General features: G+C 39.0%; 1 protein-coding gene across 4 annotated transcripts in view; it reads left to right on the forward strand.

Moving 5' to 3' along the window:
• Positions 1-20,343, forward strand: part of SERAC1 (serine active site containing 1) — an 80,676-nt gene that overhangs the window by 43,675 nt on the left and 16,658 nt on the right. For all 4 annotated transcript variants that reach the window (XM_036871948.1, XM_036871949.1, XM_036871947.1 and 1 more), the window contains 6 exons: positions 976-1,065; positions 2,307-2,438; positions 4,176-4,297; positions 5,302-5,430; positions 15,300-15,413; positions 17,249-17,411. In XM_036871948.1, the coding sequence (XP_036727843.1) occupies positions 976-1,065; positions 2,307-2,438; positions 4,176-4,297; positions 5,302-5,430; positions 15,300-15,413; positions 17,249-17,411 (750 nt within the window). The remainder of the gene's footprint in view (positions 1-975; positions 1,066-2,306; positions 2,439-4,175; positions 4,298-5,301; positions 5,431-15,299; positions 15,414-17,248; positions 17,412-20,343) is intronic.

The following is a 20,343-nucleotide window of genomic DNA, read 5'->3' on the forward strand; positions in this document are numbered from 1 at the left end:
AGCTCCGCACCTTCATGAGGACTGTCAGTTCGGAAGCTGGTCCTCAGTTTAGCAAGCATAAAAACATGATTTTGTCACTGAGCTCAGAGGTGTTTTTGCTCTAAGGCATTTATTCATGCACACTAAACTCATGAGATGGATTCAGAAGTATGAACACCAACTTATTTACAGAGGGAAAAAATCTGTCGTTAAGGCTGGAAAACCTGTCTTTACTAGTCAGAACACTCCCCTTCTCCATATTTTGGTCACATGGAAACCCAATTAGTAGTCAGACGATTGCTTGGTGAACATGAAATTTTAGGGCAGAGGAGTATCTTTTCATCAGGATATGGGTAGCTTGGTGAGTCATCACACTAGATTTACCGCTGCCTGTTCTACAGTGTCAGCCAGAATGACCATGCCTGTGAGCACTTCACATTCCCTGAGTGGGCACGCTCTGCTGCCCCCTGTCTGCAGCTATGTGTATCACCACTCTCTCCTGTTTGTGTTTATTGTTATTTCACCTTCCGTAGTTCAGCGTGCTTTTATGGTGTGTTACAATTTCAATTACACAGATAATTTTCATAGCATATAATTTACCTATATAGTAGAGCTTAATCTCATTAGTAAGGTATCTCTGAATTTCACTTTGAGAGTGGTATTTTTAAGTGACATTTTCCTGAATGTAGTTAATCCTATGTTGTATATGAGGATTTTTGTAAGTTTTAGTTAGTGTTTTTGCTTTTGTTTTGTTTTTACTTTTTCCCTGACTAGGAAAGCAGTGGTTTTTTTGGGATCTAGAGTTCTGTGTTCCCATCTGTGTTCCCATAATGGTTTTAGTTGCTTTAAATAGTGACAGTAAAAAGAGAAAGATGCTGTTTTATATTTTCTTTTTGAAGAAATTGGGGTTTAGTTTATACATTTTTTTCTTTGAAGTATTGGAGCATAGCATTAAGAGTACCTACTTGGTTTTATTTAAATTTGTAATCATTTTAGGAATCACCTACCAGGCAAGAAAAGAGCTTCACAAAGCAGTAAGAAAAGTATTGGCAACATCAGCCAGGATATTACAGGGTCCATTTGCTGGTAAGTGTCACATATTTAACTGAGACTCCTTATCAGTAATCTGAAAGTCATTCAATGATCAACCTGAGATTTTTTTCCCATTTCTTATACTAACATTTATTATAGCTATGGAAAATTGAGGAACATTATTCTCTTGGGCTATATTTAAGGGCTTGATGCCTTGGACTGTTTTCTTCCTTCTATCTTTATGGATGCATTGTTGTTAGATAGTTGTAAATAAATATTGAGACTCTCTTGATGAATATTTCAAAATTCAAAATTTGTTAGAAAATCACTCCCATGCTTTCTCATAATGAGAATATTGCATCAAAAATGTAGATTTCACAATCAGGCAAATCTGCATTGTGAAGCTGGCTATAAAAGAGCTGACCTGATCTCTTTAAAAAGTTGGCATCATGAAAAAAAAAAGGTGGGAAAACTTTCTAGAATTAAGATACTAAAGAGACTTAATCAGATCCTGTTTTTTAAAAAACCAGCTCTAAAGATATTTTGAGGACAATTGGAAAAATTTGAATATGGAGTTGGACTGAATTTTAGATGATTTGGAAGATTTTTGTTAGTATTCTTGGGTGTTAAAATGGCATTGTGATTATATAGGAGAATGCAGGCTTATTCTTAGGAGATGCATGTTGAACTGTGAAAGGGTGGAATGTCATTATTTCTGCACCTTTCTTTCACATAGTTCAGAAAAAAATACACACACATCCTGGGGAATTCACTGGCAGTCCAGTGGTTAGGACTTCATGCTTTCACTGCTGAGGGCCCGGGTTCGATCTCTGGTTGGGTAACTAAGATCCCACAAGCCGTGCAGCGTGGCAAAAAAAAAAAAAAAATACACACACATCCATATAGATTAAGCAAATATGGCAAAATAATAACATTTATTAAATCTAGTTGTGGTAAGCATGTGGATGTCAATGTATTATTCTTTTAATCTATCCCATATGCTTCATATTTCTCATAATAAAAAGTTTTTTACGGAAGAGGAGCCAAAAAAAAAATCTCATAGTGAAAGCAACATAATATATAAAACAAAAGCACATACATAATATACGTAACAAATAAAACAAAATAATATGACGGAACTGAGAACAAACCTATCAGTCATTATCAACACCTGGAGATGGATATAACTTTCCTATTGTAGATTTCAAATATTTATAAATTACTGTCTTAAATGTGAGGATGAAAATGTTGTTTTAACTGTTCACATTGTCTTTTTTTTTTTTTTTTTAACGAAGACACCTTTAGTACAATTGACATAGAAGATCACGAATGTGCTGTGTGGTTGCTCCTGAGGAAGAGTAAGTCCGATGACAGAGCAGCACGACTGCAGGCTGTGCAGGAAATGTCAGAGACCCATCACTGGCATGGTAATGAAACCATCTGAACACATGGCACACCGTCAGCTAGCTCTTCATTTCTGATGTAAAAGAGAAGGGAAGGAGATATTAAGGAAGGAAAATAATTCAGGAAATATTAATATATGTAAAAAATATTTTCAAAAAAACTTAAAAGAAACTCCAGTGATAGAGAAAGTGTAAAACCTGCTGGCCTGGTAGTCATATTGTGTTTGGTAAGAACACCCTCAAAACTGAGGTAGATATATTTGTATAACCTTCTACCAGAATGAACTTTTACTTGATTGGAGAAACTCTTGATTCTGATAGTTACGGCCTAATGTGTCTGTGTTTTTTTTGGTTCCTATTTAATAAAATATATTTTAATTGCTGGCTGCATCAAAGTTATATTTGCATTCACTTTGACAGTCTATTTGGCTTTAATACTAATACTTGGTCAAATGTGCCTAATTTGCATGTGTATATTTGTTTTTAAAGGAAGATTTTAAATATTTAGTTGTATTTAAAATCACAAGTTCTGCAGTAAAAGTACATGAGCAAGAGATCAGATCTGCTCTGAGTACAGGGACTAAAGTATACTTTGTTAGTAGAGTCATCTTGTAAAAATGGGTAAACAAAAAAGAATAATGTTTTCAAAGAAAAATTTAGTCTCAGAATAAGGTCTCTGTCTTCATACAAGTTAATTAGTTTGATTGAGTGGTGGCTATAATAATTTATAATAATTTGTAATGTAAAAGTAAGCTTATTTAAACGAGTGGAGACTTAGAATAAAAATCTGTTTCAAAATCTGCCTTCCAGGACTCCATTTCAGACTTCTACTGTATCAGAAAAGTCAAAGTTGGAGCCCTGGCATGTAGATTTTTTAAAACTTCCCCACTTGATTCTGACGAACTCACCCAAGTTATATAGTGCTATTATTAAAAAATGTCTCCTTCAGTGGCCGCAGTTTTTTTTGATACATGTCCTTAGTCCATTTGGGATGCTATAACAAAATACCTTAGACCGGGTAGCTGATAAACAACAGAAATTTATTTCTCATGGTTTTCTGGAAGTTGGGAAATGTAAGATCAGGGTGCTGGCAGATTCTGTGTCTGGTGAGGATTGAGGGAGCTCTCTGGGGTCTCTTCTATAAGAGCACTAATCCCAGTCATAAGGGCTCCACCATCTTGACCTAATCACCTCACAAAGGTGCTACCTCCAAATACCGTGACATTGGGGATTAGGTTTCAACACATGAATTTGGGAGGGACACAAACATGCAGTCTATAGCAATACACAAAGAATAGAATGGTGAAATCATGAAGGCTAAAACAAGGTACTACTGTCTGGAACCTCAGATTATTCATGGGCTTCATGGAATGCCAAAGCACCATATAGGTACCAGGGGACGACAGATTTAAACGGAGCTCACCTTTTTTGAGTAGTGATCAAATAGCTTTTGGATGATGGAATTTTTTTTTTTTAAGGACAAGTTAAATTGGTTCTGACCTATCAGTTTTCACGTTTGAGGTTTATTTTTTTCAAAAAGGTTGGTTTGATTGTGATATATCTAGATATATGTTGAGAATTATGAGATCAGTCATGGAAATGTTGGATATTTAGCTTACTGGTATTGTAAATGCAGTTGCAGTTAAAAAAAACTTGGGAAATTTTGAATTACAAACTTGTAGTTTAAAAGTTAAGTTGGTCATTTAACCTTTGAAACAACCATAAGCTAATTTGGGTGCTCGCAATATACTTTTACAATAGATTACCAGTATAGGATAATTGCTCAAGCCTGTGATCTGAGAACTCTTATTGGTCTGGCACGAAGCAAAGATAGTGATCTTCGCTTCTTTCTCCGCCCACCTCCTTTACCATCTTTAAAAGAAGTAAGTAAATAAAATAATCCAGTGAGTAAAAAATGTTTAATATATCATCTTCACTTTGGGTGCAAAGTAACCATTCAAAAAGAAGTTTGTTGGCTACTTGTCACAAGCAGGTAAACTAGGGTGTAAACCTGCAATTGTAGTTTCCATTCCAAGATTTCTTGATTCCACAGGAGGTGCTGTTTCTCCTAAATTATTTTCCCCTATGTGGAGTTGGGAGTCTCTATACACCAGAGGGTGGCTTCTTAGCATATCAGCATCCATAAATTGGTCCTTTGTTCTAAGGTTGCTATAGAACAGTTTTTCTCGACCTCAACACTACTGACATTTTGGGCCAAATAATTCTTTGTTGTTGGAAGCTGTTCTGTACACTGTAGTAGCATCCCTGGCATCTACTCATTGGATGACAGTAGCACCCCCGTGTTGTAACACCCAAAAATGTCTCAGATATTGCTGAATATTTCCTGGGGTGCAAAACAGTCTCTGGAGAACTACTACATATAGATATTAATGTACTAATATACATGGATATTAACTGTTAACTACTAATATAGATATTAGAGCATGTTCCTTGAGCACTTTTCTCAGACTTTTCTAGAAAATGAAAATCTGAAAACTTGCAATCCGTCTTTGAAAAATAGAAAAACAAATTATTCTAGATATTAGTTATTAGAAAAAAATCAGATAGGAACAAGTTCTGCATATTAAGAAGCCAGCTTTAGTTAGAAAGAATGTAATAATTCATTTTGACTCAAGATGTGAAGTAGCCTATGAGGTGAACATCTTGAGCTATGCTTTGCAATAGGTCTTTCAGATTGAGTTAGCAGACATTAAAGTATAGAATTCAACATTAAATGATTCTCTACTTACCAGGGTGGTGACTGTTTTCAAGACTAAAAGCACTGATTTACCTCCCCTGTTTTGTTTTGGCTTTGATTCTTTGGGTACTTTTTGTTATACTCAATTGTTGAGTTTAATTATGAAGAATTTCTTTTCCTTTATTTCAGGATTCTTCCATTGAAGAAGAGCTCAGACAGTTGCTGGCTTCTTTACCTCAAACAGACCTAGATGAGTGTATCCAGTATTTTACATCTTTGGCTCTGAGTGAAAGCAGTCAAAGTCTAGCTGCTCAGAAGGTTAGCTAATTTATTCATTCAGTAAATATTTTTGAGTGCCCACTTTTCCAAGATATTGTGCCAGGGGCTCGCACTTAGAACTTCAGAATAGGCATTCATCCATGAACTGAATAAACATACTGATTCCTGGTTGTGTGTCACACAATGGGCTAGGTGTTTAGGATAATGGGGAGACAGGTAAATAAACAAAGTCACAGAGTGTGTAAGAGAGATACAGGTTACTCCAAGAGCCCATCACTCTGTTTAAAAGACCATTTTAAAAAGGCTTCATAGGAAGTACTCTGAAGTTGCATCTTGAAGAATGAATAGTAACTGGCAAGGCTTTAAAATATTACCTCTATGTTGGTGATGCCTAAATTCAATATCTCTAGCCCTGTGTTCTCATCTGAGCTCTAGATTTGAATATTCAACCTCCTTCTTGACGTCTCTACTTGGATGTGTAATAGGCAACCCAACTTTACATGCCAAACTCACCCACCCTCTGCAAAGCTCTTCCTCCTCTAGTCTTTTTCATTTCGGTAGAGGGCAGAGCACCCACCTAGTTGCTTAAGCTAAAGCCTAGGAATTCTTGATTCCTTTCTTCCAGGTTCACCTAATCAGCAGTTACTGTGAGCTGTTCCTTCAAGTATACCTTGAATCCCTTTGTCTCACCACCTTCACTGTAGCCACTTACTCCTGGCCACCATCATTTCTTCGTAGTGTCCTGTTCTTTCATCTTGCTTTCTCTTCTTCCTTTCACTTAAAAATAATTTTAGAGTCTCTTTCACAGTCTTTTATTATTTCAGTTTATTGGGGGTTAATTCCTGTTTGTGGTGGCACAGACTCCCCCTTATGTTATATTGTAGATTAACATGTGTTAATCATTTTTACTGTGAGCTTATCTTCAGCCAGATTGATTGTTTTCTATGGGAGTCCCAAGCACCTCAGATTCTAAATTTATCTCTACAGAGCAGTTTTTGTGTTTGCTTCTTTTGGATACCCTAGGAGTTCACTGTTAGGGACTAGTTTTTTATGTTGATTCCTTAGTTTGGAATTTCTGTAGCACATAGGTAGTATACATTCAGATATATCTATGGATGGCAGAGTCCTAGAATTGTGATTTCTCACTCAAAGCCCCAAGCAGAAACAGGCTTCTTGTTGCTTTCATGGGCTGCTGGGCAGAGTTTTTCTAGACTCTCTTATAGACAAGGAGGCAATCTTTCCAAGGTTCTGCCTTTATATAGGGATCTCAAATCTAGCTCCCATAGAATGTGAGACTCAAAACCACATCTTCTGCACTGAACAAGTGTTAAAAGCCCATCCTGAGATGCCTGCAGGAATTTTATATCATCAGCTATGTGTTTATCGCTTCTGCTGAATGTTCTGTTTTCAATTCTAGCACCCAAGGGTTTCCCTTTATTTATTTTTATTTTCTTTAGAGCTTGACTTTGTTTTATTTTATTTTATTTTTTTAAAGATTTATTTATTGTTTTATTTATTTTTGGCTGCATCGGGTCTTAGTTGCGGCATGCGGGATCTTCGTTGAGGCATGCAGGATCTCTCATTGAGGTGCGTGGGCTTCTTCTCTAGTCGTGGCGTGCGGGTTTTCTCTTCTCTAGTTGTGGCATGTAGGCTCCAGGGCGCATGGGCTCTGTAGTTATGGCATGTAGGCTCTAGTTGAGGCACATGAGCTCAGTAGTTGTGGCACGTGGGCTTAGTTGCACCGCAACATGTGGGATCTTAGTTCCCTGACCAGGGATCGAACCCGCGTCCCCTGCATTGTAAGGTGGATTCTTTACCACTGGATCACCAGGGAAGTCCCTGAGCTTGACTTTGTTTTAAAATAGCTTTTGTTATATTTTATTAAACATGTTTGTCATGGGAGGTGTTCACCATGCCAACTAAAGAAAAACACACAACCTAAAGTTGTGAGTTAAGTTTTATTCGGGGCACCTTACTTAGGACTGTAGCCCAGGAAACAGCGTCTCATATAACTCTGAGGAACTGCTCCAAAGAGGTAAGGGAGGAGCCAGAAATACTGAGTTTTTGTTGGAAAAAAAAGCCACGTAGTTGAACATCATAGATGACTGCTAATCACAAAGAACACACATCTCAAGTTAATGATTTTATGTAGGGGAAGATGCAAGAATCTGGGCTCTCTGAAATTATTCCTTAGGTATGTACCTTAACTATCTAGGGCCAGTATCGAGCACAGAATGTTTCACATTTCCCTCCTCCTGAATTCCCCTCAGGCACACAGCGGGTGGGGGTGCTGCCGTGGCTGAAGGCTTGATGGTGGGCGCCATTGTTTGTTTTCTGTAATGGCAGGCTACGTTCTTTGTCCACAACTGGAAGCCAAGTTCACCATCTTGCTGGATCCAGAAAGCTTCCTTATCGTGTCTCCATCACCTCTGTGAGCTACAGACACCACATCAACCTCTAGCCTCCAATTTACCTCTCCAGTTATGTGTCCTCACAGCAGCCAGAGGGATGTTTTTAAAAACACAAGTTAGATCCAGTCATACTCCTGCTTGAAGCCCTCCAAATGGCTTCCCATTACATGTTAAATCTGAGCCCTTTACTTTTTGTGATCCAGGCATGGACTGGCCCTTGTTTACTGGTGTGCCTGCCCCTGGGGGTGGTGAGAAGATTGAGAGGAAGGTGCCACTAGGCACAGTTACAGAGTGTAAACTTTGTTTGGTGGCAAGGAGTCTGAAAACTGAAGGAAACCATGCATTAGGTGAGGAGGGCACGGTGTCTGCGGTGTCCTCAGAGCTCAGAGTGCTCCACGGGGAAGCTCCACTCCTTTGGAATAAGGCTGCCTTCAGACGGGAAAAGGCGCCCCTTCTGATGGAGGTGTTGGTGTTCTCTCCCCACATCTCTTACTCCCATTGACTAGATGTGACTACCCGGCAGACAGCTACCCGCACATGGCAGAGGGCTGCTGCGTGACTCAGAGCAGCGTCCTAGGCGCAGCGTGCTAAGCAGACTCCCACCCCGGCCCGCCCGACCGCGGTTACTGAGTGCCACTGTTCTTGTGGTGTCATTTCAGCGAGACTTGTGTCTTCGTAAAATATCTCTTACATCTCTAAGAGAAATCAAAACAAATCATAATCACTGTTACTGTAATAACTAATCAACTCATTGAGGAGAAAGTATTTTATCAGTAAAACAAATCATAGTATTTTATATTCTTTTACCAAGTGAATCGCCAACTAAAAACTGTCGCTCGCCCTCTGGCTCTACAAGGATGAAGTCACTGGTCACTGCAGCCGCTGACCATCAACGCCCCCTGAAAGGAGTTCAGGGCGGAGACCGGGAATGAGGTGCTCGGTGCTCTGGGAAAAACTGGCAGGACAGGCCTTCAGAGAGTTAGACATTTTCAGGAGAAGATCTTATGAGCCCAAGTTCTTGCATCTCCTCATATCTAGAGAAGCGCTGAAATCGTTAGTGGTGACAGCTGCTCCTCGTGACGAGCAGCAAGCCTCGGCCAAAACGTGTGCTTGACAGCACGTCCCCCCTTCTCTAAAATCGTACGTAATACTGACCTTTCCCCCGACCTCTTCGGAGCAGTTCCTCCGAGCTGTCTGAGACGCTGTCTCCCTGGGCTGTAGTCCTCATTTTGCCCCAAATAAAACTTAACTCACAAATCTCATGTTGTTCATTTTTTTCAGTCAACAGAATGATTTGTCTTTTCCTCACCTGTTTTTATGAGAAATTAGGGACATATCAGTAGATATGACTTCTCTAGTGTACTTTTTATAATTTCTCCTTTCGACCACGTCTTGGAGTCACTCCAGTGAAGCGTAGTCATTGCTTTCCTCTTGATGCTCAGAGCGCCACTGCCGGGCCACCAGAACCTGTTCCTTAGGCTGACCTCATTATCCTTTTAAATTCCATCCCCAAGGTGGCTGTGAGAGCACCTTTGTCTTCTGAGAGTAAGATGTCCCCGGCTTTTCGTGATGCTCCTGCCCTACAACGAGCGCCAGCTGCTCCTGCAAGGCGTCCCACCCACTGCCCTCTCCCACTGCCGTCACTCACTTCTCTCCTCGCTCCCGTGCCAGAGCTCCTGGAACCTGGCCTGATGTTCCTCATTTTCAGCACAGAAGATGTTCTGCTCATTACTATTCAGTTACCATCCCTCTGCCTTTTATAGTGTTCTGTCACCTTCTACAGTGTTTCCTTACCTTTTGCTAAGTGAAGAGGAGAGTGGTTGAATACACTATGCCACTTCTTTTCTGCCCAGAAGTCATGGCCTCAGCCTGCAGTTTAAAGAAGGAGCACATCTTTAGTTAGTTTAATATTGAAATAAATATTTAATTTCAGTTCTGAGGTCCCATCTCATCAGAACAGTAAGCAACTCCATCGTAGTTCCTCTTATTTCCCCACCCCCTCCCCAGTTTAGTCAGGCTCTGGATTTTTTTATATGCCAGTAAGTTGGGGATGAAGGAGTGGGAGGAGCATGCATCTGGTTTTTAGTGATCTGGTCAGTTTATGACAGACCTGTCCCGTGATGATCCCCAGGCTCCCTTCAGGTGGGGTGAGCTGCTTCTGTACGAAACTGCTCACGTGAAGAGCCTCCTCTGGGCTTTAGCAGATAGCCTACAGTTATGATCGGGTTTAGAGCAGGGCTTCTTAACCTCTGTACGCCCAAAGGTGCATCCCTTTGGTGATTTGGTAAAGTCTATGAACTCATTTCTAGATGCATAAAATACAGTTCATAGCATTACATGGGAAACCAATTATATTGAAATACTGTTATCAAAATAAAAAATTTGTAACATAATATATGTACTTCAATTTCAAACTTAAAGAGTTGCAACAATAATACATTTCACTAGATTTGCCAGTGATTCATATTTTATCCCACTTGTTTTATCATTCCCCATTTACTCTCCCTCTTTCTATAGATATATTTTTATATGTCTATTTACACACATTTGCTGTTTCCACCCTGAACCTTTTGAGAGTTAGATGCAGTGTCGATTTTAGGTCACCAGTGTGAGAACGTGCAGTTGGCGTGCAAAGGAACGATGAGCATAACGTTCTTTTCAGGTAGCTGTAGCAAGTGATACGTGGTGGGGAAATAGCTGCGCTTTCTGTTGTTGAGAGTCACACAGACTGCTGCTGTTACTGTGGTTTATTGTCTATGTTTATAATTGAATACAATGAAAAATTTTAGTTAAGTGTTAGGAAAATAAAGATGTAATTTTTTCCCAGCCAAGCTTACATCCTCTCTCCCCTGAATTCTATCTACCCAGACCCTTAAGGATGACCTGGGTTACAAACTCATGCTTTAGAATGAACGTCATTTACGCCCAGTTAGTTTGCACAAGTTGCAGAGCTCTAAGGTTTTAACTTTTTATGAAGAAACACAGAGATTAGCTCTCACACATATTAAAACAAAGGGACCCACAACCACAACTAGAAGCAGTATCAGAATTCCCCGTCCTCCCTGCTCCCCACCAACCCTGGCAATGATTTGCTTTCCCTCCTTTTATTCTTTCTGTTCATTGGGAGAACTGGGTCAGTGAGAGTGAAAGCCCTTCTCCCACATCTGTCACCTACTCCCACATCTAAAGCCTTGGTAGCTCTCCAAGATCTGCCTGGGAATTTGTTGACTGCAGTTCTGGTGGGAGGCCAGGGGACAGGCTGGGGTGGTCCTTGGTCTTCTACTATCCCAGATATTACTATCAAGATCGCTCCTCCTTTGATGTCAGGATCCGGGTTTCAGTCTTGTTTTGGTTTTTGTTACCATCTGGACACTCCCCATCAGTCAGCTTGTCTCCATTTTCAACATCTGTTAGAGGACCTCAGGTGAATGTGACCTAGAGCCTAAGGATGCAACCAGGGATGCAGAAGTTTAGACATTTTAGATTGTGATTTCTTTTTGATCTAATGTGGCAAACTGCCTGGAGTAAAGAGAACAGTGGGTATGGTGCATTGAAATGATTTCCCATCATAAAGCTTTTGTGGTCTTGGCTAAGGACAATCCAGCTAAAAGCTTGCATTTCTAGTATTACATCTTCCCTTGTAATTTCCCAAAGTCTCTCTGAAATCAGCTAAGCCATTAAGGTCTGAAGTCCTTGCATCAAGACACTTCTAACATCCATCTGCATAAGTATAGCAATGGGTTGTGATTGAGAGGAAGATGCCAATAGATGGGGTTTAAGGATGGGAGATTTCTTTAATGCCAGAGGATTTGGAAACCTACAGAGATGCTTACACAAAACAGGAGACTATGCAGCTTGCTTTCAGAGGGAAGGACAGGCTTCCAAGGTCCTGCAAGTTCCTCATGATGTACAGCTGCGCAGATCAAGGATTCCTTCTGTTGGGATGAACCCATCATTGTCATCTGCGAACTCCCTGTACCTTCCCTCCTTCCGACTTTGGTTATGGGTAAATCTGCTCATCAAGTGTAAGTAACAGAGACAAAGCAAACCCAGCTCATTTCTAAGTGTTTGTAGGAGAATAGATAATTATTTTCAGACGTTGCATCTCTTAGCAGGCCTCAGCGTCAGCTTGCCTGACTCTGTTTCTTTACCACCTTTCTGACCCTCCCCTCCCCTCCCCTCCCTCCCTCATGCACACTGTGCTCCAGCCACACTGGCCCTTTCTTTCCATTCCTTAAACTTGCTCATTGTGTATCTACTTGTGTTCCCTCTGCCTGGACTGCTTTGCCACCAGCTTGTCACATGGCTGCCTCCTTCTTGTCCTTCAGATCTCTGCTTGTTAGCTCCTTCCTCTTTATCTCAAATGTTTATTGCATTTATTGCCCTTCATAACACTTTTCCCATTCTGTAATTATTTTATATATTTATTTGCTTGCTTATTTCTGTTTTTCTCTTCTGTTTTTCTCTTTCTTCTTCTGATTTCTCTTATAATCTCCCCAGTACCAAGTACAGTACCTCAGACACAACATGCTCTCAATAAATATTTATTGAATAATGAATGGATGAATCATGACATTGCTAAAAGAGCCAGCTGTACACAAACTTATATATACTTAAATAACAACTGGCATATTTCTGTTGTGAATCAGAGCATTTTTGTATCACAAAGAAAAAATAGAGATAGCTCTAAGGGTTATGTTTAATTGGAAGGTAGATTATATGGTAAGAAAATACCTATTATGTATTAAATTATTTGGCTGGTATAAACCTGTTGAAATGCATTTGAAAAATACCACGTTAACTCATAGTAATGTTGTGTCTCTGAGTATCATAATAAGAAAATGATACGTAAAAAGCTTTGTTATACACCTATAATTAATATATAATATGGATATAAGTTCTTTTACTAACTTGATTAGTTGACATTTCCTTTTATGCTTTTATTATTATTGTCTCCTTTTAATTTTTATGCCTTACCCATTATTATTATTTTTAACATTGTCACTCTCTCCACCTCTTCCTATGGATTTCTTGGATCCCTAAGAAATTGTTTTTCAGTATATCTTAATCCAGTGATAAAGAAGCAGTACCCATGCATATTTACTTTTGTGTTAAGAGTTAGAAAATACTTTGTATGACCACACTATGAATTTATACATTTTATTTATTCCTTTTTGCTTATGCTTCTTACTGCCACACAATTTGCCAGTTCATAAATAACTTAAAGCTTTGCCAACAAGGATAAAATTGGAACTGCACTCTTATATCCCACTTTTAAAATGACCAAGAAAAATGAAAATCCTGGATCGTTTTTCTCTTCCTTGGAACATTTAGGTTGGAAAGAGGTCAGATGAGTTGAAGGTGTGATGTGAGGAGAGGGGTTTGGGGGGGGCAGGTTGTGGTGGTTGGTTTTTAAGAAACATTCCCACCCCCCGCAGCCCACCAGTGCACCCTCTACCCTCGTCTCTGCTGCAGGAGGCAACGACTGTCAATGAGTTACTCCTTCCCAAGCCTCCATTTATTTTATTTGTTTATTTTTAAATTTTATTTATTTATTTTTGCTGCATTGGGTCTTTGTTGCTGCACGCGGGCTTTCTCTAGTTGTGGCGAGCAGGGTCTACTCTTCGTGGCGGTGCGGTGGCTTCTTTTATTGAGGAGCACAGGATCTAGGCGCGCAGGTTTCAGTAGTTGTGGCTCGTGGGCTCTAGAGCGCAGGCTCAGTACTTGTGGCCCACGGGCTTAGTTGCTCCGCGGCATGTGGGATCTTCCTGGACCAGGGCTCGAGCCCATGTCCTCTGCATTGGCAGGCGGATTCTTAACCGCTGCGCCACCAGGGAAGCCCCCAATCCTCCATTTAAATAGCATGAATCTTTGAGATCCAAGCATGTTTAAACTCAGAAAAAAAGATTATTACATCAGAGAAGACAGCATGAATAAGAATTATAGAGTGGCCAAACATTTTGAACATTTACTAGGTTTACTGAACCATGAATCCTATAAATTAACTCAGAATGCAGAAACTTATGGACTGTATTTCCTACAGGAAACACTGGGCTTTATATATACATTTTTGAAAGACACTACCTTGTAGTTGTCCTCTTTTGCCAGCAGGTGGTCTGTGTGCACACGATTAAGACCCCTAGTTCAAATACAAAGCCCTTCAAAAGAAGATACAGTAATAAATCTTCCTTGTATCTCCCCACCCCAATATACACATGTAGTTAACACACTTTTTTACACAAATGGTAGCATATGGTACACATTCTTCTGCTCCTTTTTCTCACCTAAGGGTTTATCTTAGAGACTGATGTATATCAATATATGAAGAGACTCACATAGCATTCCATTGTATAATTGTACCATCCTTTATTTAACCAACCCCCTATTGAAGGACATTAGGGAGCTTCAATCTTTTGTTCTTACAAACAAAGCTGCAATGAACAAACTTGTACCTGTATCACTTTGCCAGTGTGTGAGTGTCCTGTAGGATAAATTGTTGAAGGGCATGGGCACTTGTAATTTTGACAGCTGTCGCTAAATTGTCCTCCACAGAAGTAGCCCGTTTCATATTACCAGCAGCAGCGTGATGAGAATGTCTATTTCCCCACCTGTCTGATAGACGTGAAATATCCTTTCTTATCTATTTTAGAGGCATTATATTTCTTTTCCTAAGAACTGTTTATGACTGTTGCTCATTTTTCCATAGCCTTGTTGGTATTTTCTCACTGATTTGTAGGAGATTATTGCATGTTACTGATCTGTGGTAACAGTTGAAATTTTCTTTTCCCCATTTATTCTTATAATATATTTTAATATCTATTAAGACTAGTCCCCACTGCTCTTCTGTTTCATAATTTTCCTAACTCTTCTGTTTATTCTTCCATGTGAACTTGAATTTCAATTTAAGAAGAATTAAAACTCTCTCTCTTGTTTTTCTGGCCGCACCGCGCGGCCAGGGACTGAACCCGACCGGGGACTGAACCCAAGCCATGGCAGCAAAAGCACCGAGTCCTAACCACTGGACCACCAGGGAATTCCCCCCCCCCCCTTTTTTTTTTTAATTAAAAGCTCTCTGATCATTGTTATCACTGTCTTTATTCTAAATTTTTCCAGTAGTGCCTTTTCTCTTATTTTGATTGATAGATTTTTAAGTAGACTCAACTGGCATAATCTGACACTAGAACATTATTTGTTCAGCTCTGGGCTTTTCTTACTGGGTAAAGATTTATGTGTTAGTCTCTGTACTTTCAGATAAGAGGACACAGAGGAAAGAATTGAGAAAATCTCAAAGATTGCTCTCTTCTAAGAATAATTCCATATGTTTTCTAGTCTAGCAACAGTTTGCATAATGAAAGTTCCCTGTAAGTTTCCAGAATATTTTGAGTCTTACATATTAGTTCTTTCTAATACTGTATATAGTACAGAGATTTTTTTTTTTGTCAAAAAGAAAATATTAGACACTTTTTTCACTAAGAATTTTAATTATCTCACTTTCAGGGTGGTTTATGGTGTTTTGGAGGAAATGGACTTCCTTATGCTGAAAGTTTTGGAGAAGTTCCTTCTGCTACAGTGGAAATGTTCTGTTTGGAAGCTTTAGTAAAACATTCTGAGGTAATTTACATTTTCAAAATATGGTTTACTTTTTATGATCACATTGAAAAAATTATACATGTTGGTTCATTCAAGGGAAGTAATTCTCATTTTTTATAAAAGAAAAAAAAGCTTTTCGCTTGTTTTTAAAGTTCTGCTTTTTTCTCAATTGTCAGAATTGATAATCATGATTTAGCACCAATACATGAATTTCACTTTTGCTAAGTATTTCTAAAAATGGATTTAATCTTGATTGCACATAAAGCAACCTGTTGTCTAAATATGGCATTTACCTTTGTGTTATGCTGTCTTGCATTACCTTTCTCAGATAATTTTTACAAATAATATTACCAGGGAGTTAATTTCCAGTAAAATATCTGTGAAAGATGTGTTAAGATAGAAAAAAAGTAAATACTTGGAGAAAGTATTTACTTGACCGTAGTCTTGATTTTTAACCATAGCATACATATGTCAATGATTTAAAAATTTTTTTGGCATTATGACAACTTTTCTAACATGATCATAGTTTGATTTTAAAAAGAAAAAAGCAACAAACTTTGTGGTGCTCAAACATTAGTGCATAAAAATCATCCAGGAAGCATGTTAAAAATACACATTCCTGCTCACCTCTAGCAATTGTAATTTAGTAGATGTGAGGTGGAGTCCAGGAGTTTGCATTTGTAACAGGCATCCCTGGTGAGGCCGATGTAGTTGGTTGATCCCACATCATGAGAAACACCATCCTAGAGGTTCTAAACGCTCCAGTTTAATTGGGAACCATTAGACATGGCACAAAAACATGGTGCTTTCTGGTCATCTCAGTTCCCACGGGTGGAATTTAGGAATCGAGCACAAAGCAGAGTCATTAGTGTGGTAACACACTAAAAAGGGAATGTGGGAAAGTAAGCTTGATTTTTTGTGACTTATGACTGATTTCTGAAACAATAGGTGCATCTGCAGTAGAATGTCCAAGTGCATGGAATGTAATAGTTACCTTTCCAGAAACTTCTCAACATATTACATATCTCACTTGATATATGTCTAAAAGGCATACTTTTAAAATGCATATAAAATGTGGTAAAATTTAATAAAAATTTAGAGAGTGAAAATCATTGCATATACATGACATGATGTCACATAAGTGATAAAACTAAGTTCTGGGGAGAGGCAAGCCTGTGCTGGTGACCTTGGCAGACTGTAATGGCTTGTTGGTCAGTTATGTCACCTTACCTTAATGTATATATTTCCTTTGGCTTTCTTTTATCTTTTCTCCATTAAAAATTCACATCCCTCTTTCTTTCTTTTTAATTTTTACTTGATCTTCCTCTTTAAAAAAAAATTCCAACTCTTGAATTTTAGGAGAGCCCCATAGCTGTGGGCTTGTGTGGGGTAGTGTGTAGGTCCACAGATGTTGCTTATCTCTATCTGGGAGTTCTTGTAGGCAGAAGCAAAATCTGCCACTTACACAGGGGGATTATTTCCTGTTATCAGGTGGCACATTTCTCAAGGGTAGAGAACCTTTTAAGGTAGTTTCAAGCCAATCAAAGTATCAGTATAAATTGAACCAATTCTGTAATAACGACATTGTGGTTACATCCAACCAAGAACTAAGCAGAATAACTTTAAGAATAAAAATGTCACAAGTCCTAGTGGCCTTAATTTTTCAGTGATTTTAAAGCACTTCCCACACAGATAGGGGTTTGCTTATTTATTTGAGCTGAGCTGAGAGTTTTGGGGGGGTCTCTCTGGGTCTCTTCCTTGAGCAGGAGCCACCTGGCTGCCCACCAGCATGCTGTGTCACCTGGTTAGTGAATTTGTGCAACATAAAGTGAGCTTTCATTAATTTATTGTGCTAGATTCCCACACATTGTGATAAAATTGAAGCAAATGGAGGCTTACAACTACTGCAGAAGCTGTACCAACTTCACAAGGACTGTCCTAACGTACAGAGAAATATAATGCGTATCCTTGGAAATATGGCTTTGAATGAACATCTTCATTCTACTATAGTTCGCTCAGGTAACAACTTTACATACTGAGTATTTTGGATCCAGTCCTTTGTTCTTCTCCCACCTCCACCCCTCATTCATGCTACGCTAATTTTTCAGTAGGCTTAAGACTTTGCTTAGGGTTAGTTTTGGGTCCTTAGAGCATGTCATTTTAGAAGGGCAAGGAATTGCTTGAGACGTGGATAGTCCACACCTAAGATAATCAGTGTGTGGACTGTCACAGGACAGCAGTTTTTGCCATGATGACCATCTAATTGTTTATATTATCTTTTATATGATCTGGTTAACCAAGAGGCATAGTAAGACTAAAAAGAAGTCCACTGTATAATTGATTTTCCCCCTTGCAACTAATAAACCACCTGTGGGGAGTACTTTAGATGAAAATTCCTGCCTGATCCAGTCTTTATCATGATGGTTGCACAGTGATGATTTTCCAGCTGCAGCATCCCTTCCTCGTTTACTTTTCAGCATTTGGCATTCTACTGTAAGCAAGAGCTCTTCCCTCTCACTCCTTCCTTCTCTCTTTCCTTCCTTTCTTCCCTCTCCTCCCTCCTTTCCTTCTCTCTCCCTCCCTCCCTATCAGTATGGGCACATGGTTTCCTGTTTTTTAATCGTTTACAACTTATTACTGTACTTAATAATTTGATGCCAGATTGTCTCAGCTTTGGTTAGTAGGAGCCCGGCAGACTGGCTCCTGTGTCCTTTGATATGCCCACATCATTTTGGGAGGCATTCCTTACTTTCCAGTTTAACAAGATGTTCTAGGCTCATTTCTTCAAAGAATCCTATTTCCTTTTAGTAGAGAATGATTTTTAGAGACCAAGATCTGGGTACTGTCTAGATGTGCTTATTGCTCCTGGGGTGTCTTTGCTTCTGGGCTCAGTGGAAAAAGCAGGGTGATATATACAAATATATGTACACATATACACAAATAAATATACATACCTATGTGCACATATACATGTATATGTTCAACAATATTTATTAGAAACGATGAATTTACATTTTTTTCTTGTATCGCTCTCTGTTTTTTGTTTTTTTTTTAATTTACATTTAAGAGTGTCTTGATCAGCAGAAGTTTTTAACTTGCTGAAATCTGATTCTGGGATCAGCAGACTTTTCTATAAAGGACCACTTACTGTATTGGTTTAATGTTCCTCTTTTTTTATAGATTATTAAGGTAGAAACTTCGATCACTTGATTTTAACCTTTTTTCTTGTTTCAGTTAATCTATTGCTGTGTAACAGACCACCCTAAAACTCACTGGTTAAAACAGTAGTCATGTATTTTGTTCATGAATCTGAAAGTGGGGCAAGATTCAGTAGGGAGGGCCTTTATGTGCTATATGCAGCATCAGCTGGGCAGCTCAGCTGTGTGATGGAGGATACATTTTGAAGATTGCTTGCGTACATGGCTTGCAAATTGGTACTGGTTCTCAGCTGGGAGCTCAGCCGGGGCTGGGGGCATTGGCTTCTTTCAACACTCGCCTTGGGCTTCCTTAAAGCCTGATGGCTGGGTTCCAAGGGCAGATGTTCCAAGAGAGAGACAGGTATAAGCTCTTTTGCCCTTTATGATCAAGCACTGGAAGTAGGTTTTGCCATAATTTATTGATTAAAATTTAGTCACTAAGGCTAGCTCATATTTGAGAAGGGATTTAGAAGGGGTTTAGACCCATCACCTCTTTAAAGATTTTTTTTTTTTTGATGTGGACCATTTTTAAATTTATTTATTTATTTATTTATGGCTGTGTTGGGTCTTTGTTTCTGTGTGAGGGCTTTATCTAGTTGTGGCAAGTGGGGGCCACTCTTCATCGTGGTGCGCAGGCCTCTCACTATCGCGGCCTCTCTTGTTGTGGAGCTCCAGATGCGCAGGCTCAGTAGTTGTGGCTCACGGGCCCAGTTGCTCCGCGGCATGTGGGATCTTCCCAGACCAGGGCTCGAACCCATGTCCCCTGCATTGGCAGGCAGACAATCACTGCGCCACCAGGGAAGCCCTACAGTTATTTTCTAATATAGGTATTTAGAGCTGTAAATTTCCTCTAACCTGCTTTAGATGCATCCCTCAAATTTTGGATATATTGTATTTTCATCATTATTCAGTTTGAAATATCTTCTAATTTCCCTTATGATTTCTTCTTTGTCTCATGGGTTACTTAAAAGTGTGCTGCGTAACTTACAACTATTAATGGCTTTCTAGATATCGTATGTCTTTGATTTCTAGTTTAATGTTCCATGCATTCAAAGAACACACCCTGTAAGATTTTAGTTTTTGGAGATTTGACACTTATTTGATGGCCCATTTTATGGTCTATCTTGGTGGATGTTCTGTGTGCACTTGAAACGAAGGAATATTCTGTAGTTGTTGGATGAAGTGTTTTATACATTACAGTTAAACCAAGTTGGTTGATCGTATTATTCAAATCTTCTCCAGATCTTTACCAAGTTTTGTCTAGTTTTATGAATTACTGAGACATGTTAAATTCTTCAGCTGTGATTGTGAATTTGTTTCTCCCTTTAGTTCTATCAGATTTTTCTTCCTGGGGAATTGTTCTTTTTGTATTATTAAGTATTGTCTCTATCACTGGTAATACTCCTTTTCTTCAAGTCTGCTTTGTCAGGTATTAAAATAGCCACACTAGCTTTTTTTTTATGCTTGCTGTTTGCATTGCATATCTTTTGTCTTTTTCCCTTCTTTTGCTTTCATTTTTCTGTGACTAAAAATAAGTACATCTCTAAGACAGCACATACTTGCATCTTTTTTAAAAAGTTCAGCTTGATAATCCCTTTTAATTGAAGTGTTTTGTCTCTTTACCTCTAATGTAATTATTGATATTGTTTGGTTGTATCTGTTGTCTTGCTCTTGAAATTTGTCCCCTCTCTGGTTTTTGTTTCTTTTTTTCTCCTTTACATGTAGTCTATCTTAAATTCATATTATACCATTTT

This window comes from Balaenoptera musculus, chromosome 12 (genome assembly GCF_009873245.2).
Source record: "Balaenoptera musculus isolate JJ_BM4_2016_0621 chromosome 12, mBalMus1.pri.v3, whole genome shotgun sequence".
NCBI classification, from domain to species: Eukaryota; Metazoa; Chordata; class Mammalia; order Artiodactyla; family Balaenopteridae; genus Balaenoptera; species Balaenoptera musculus.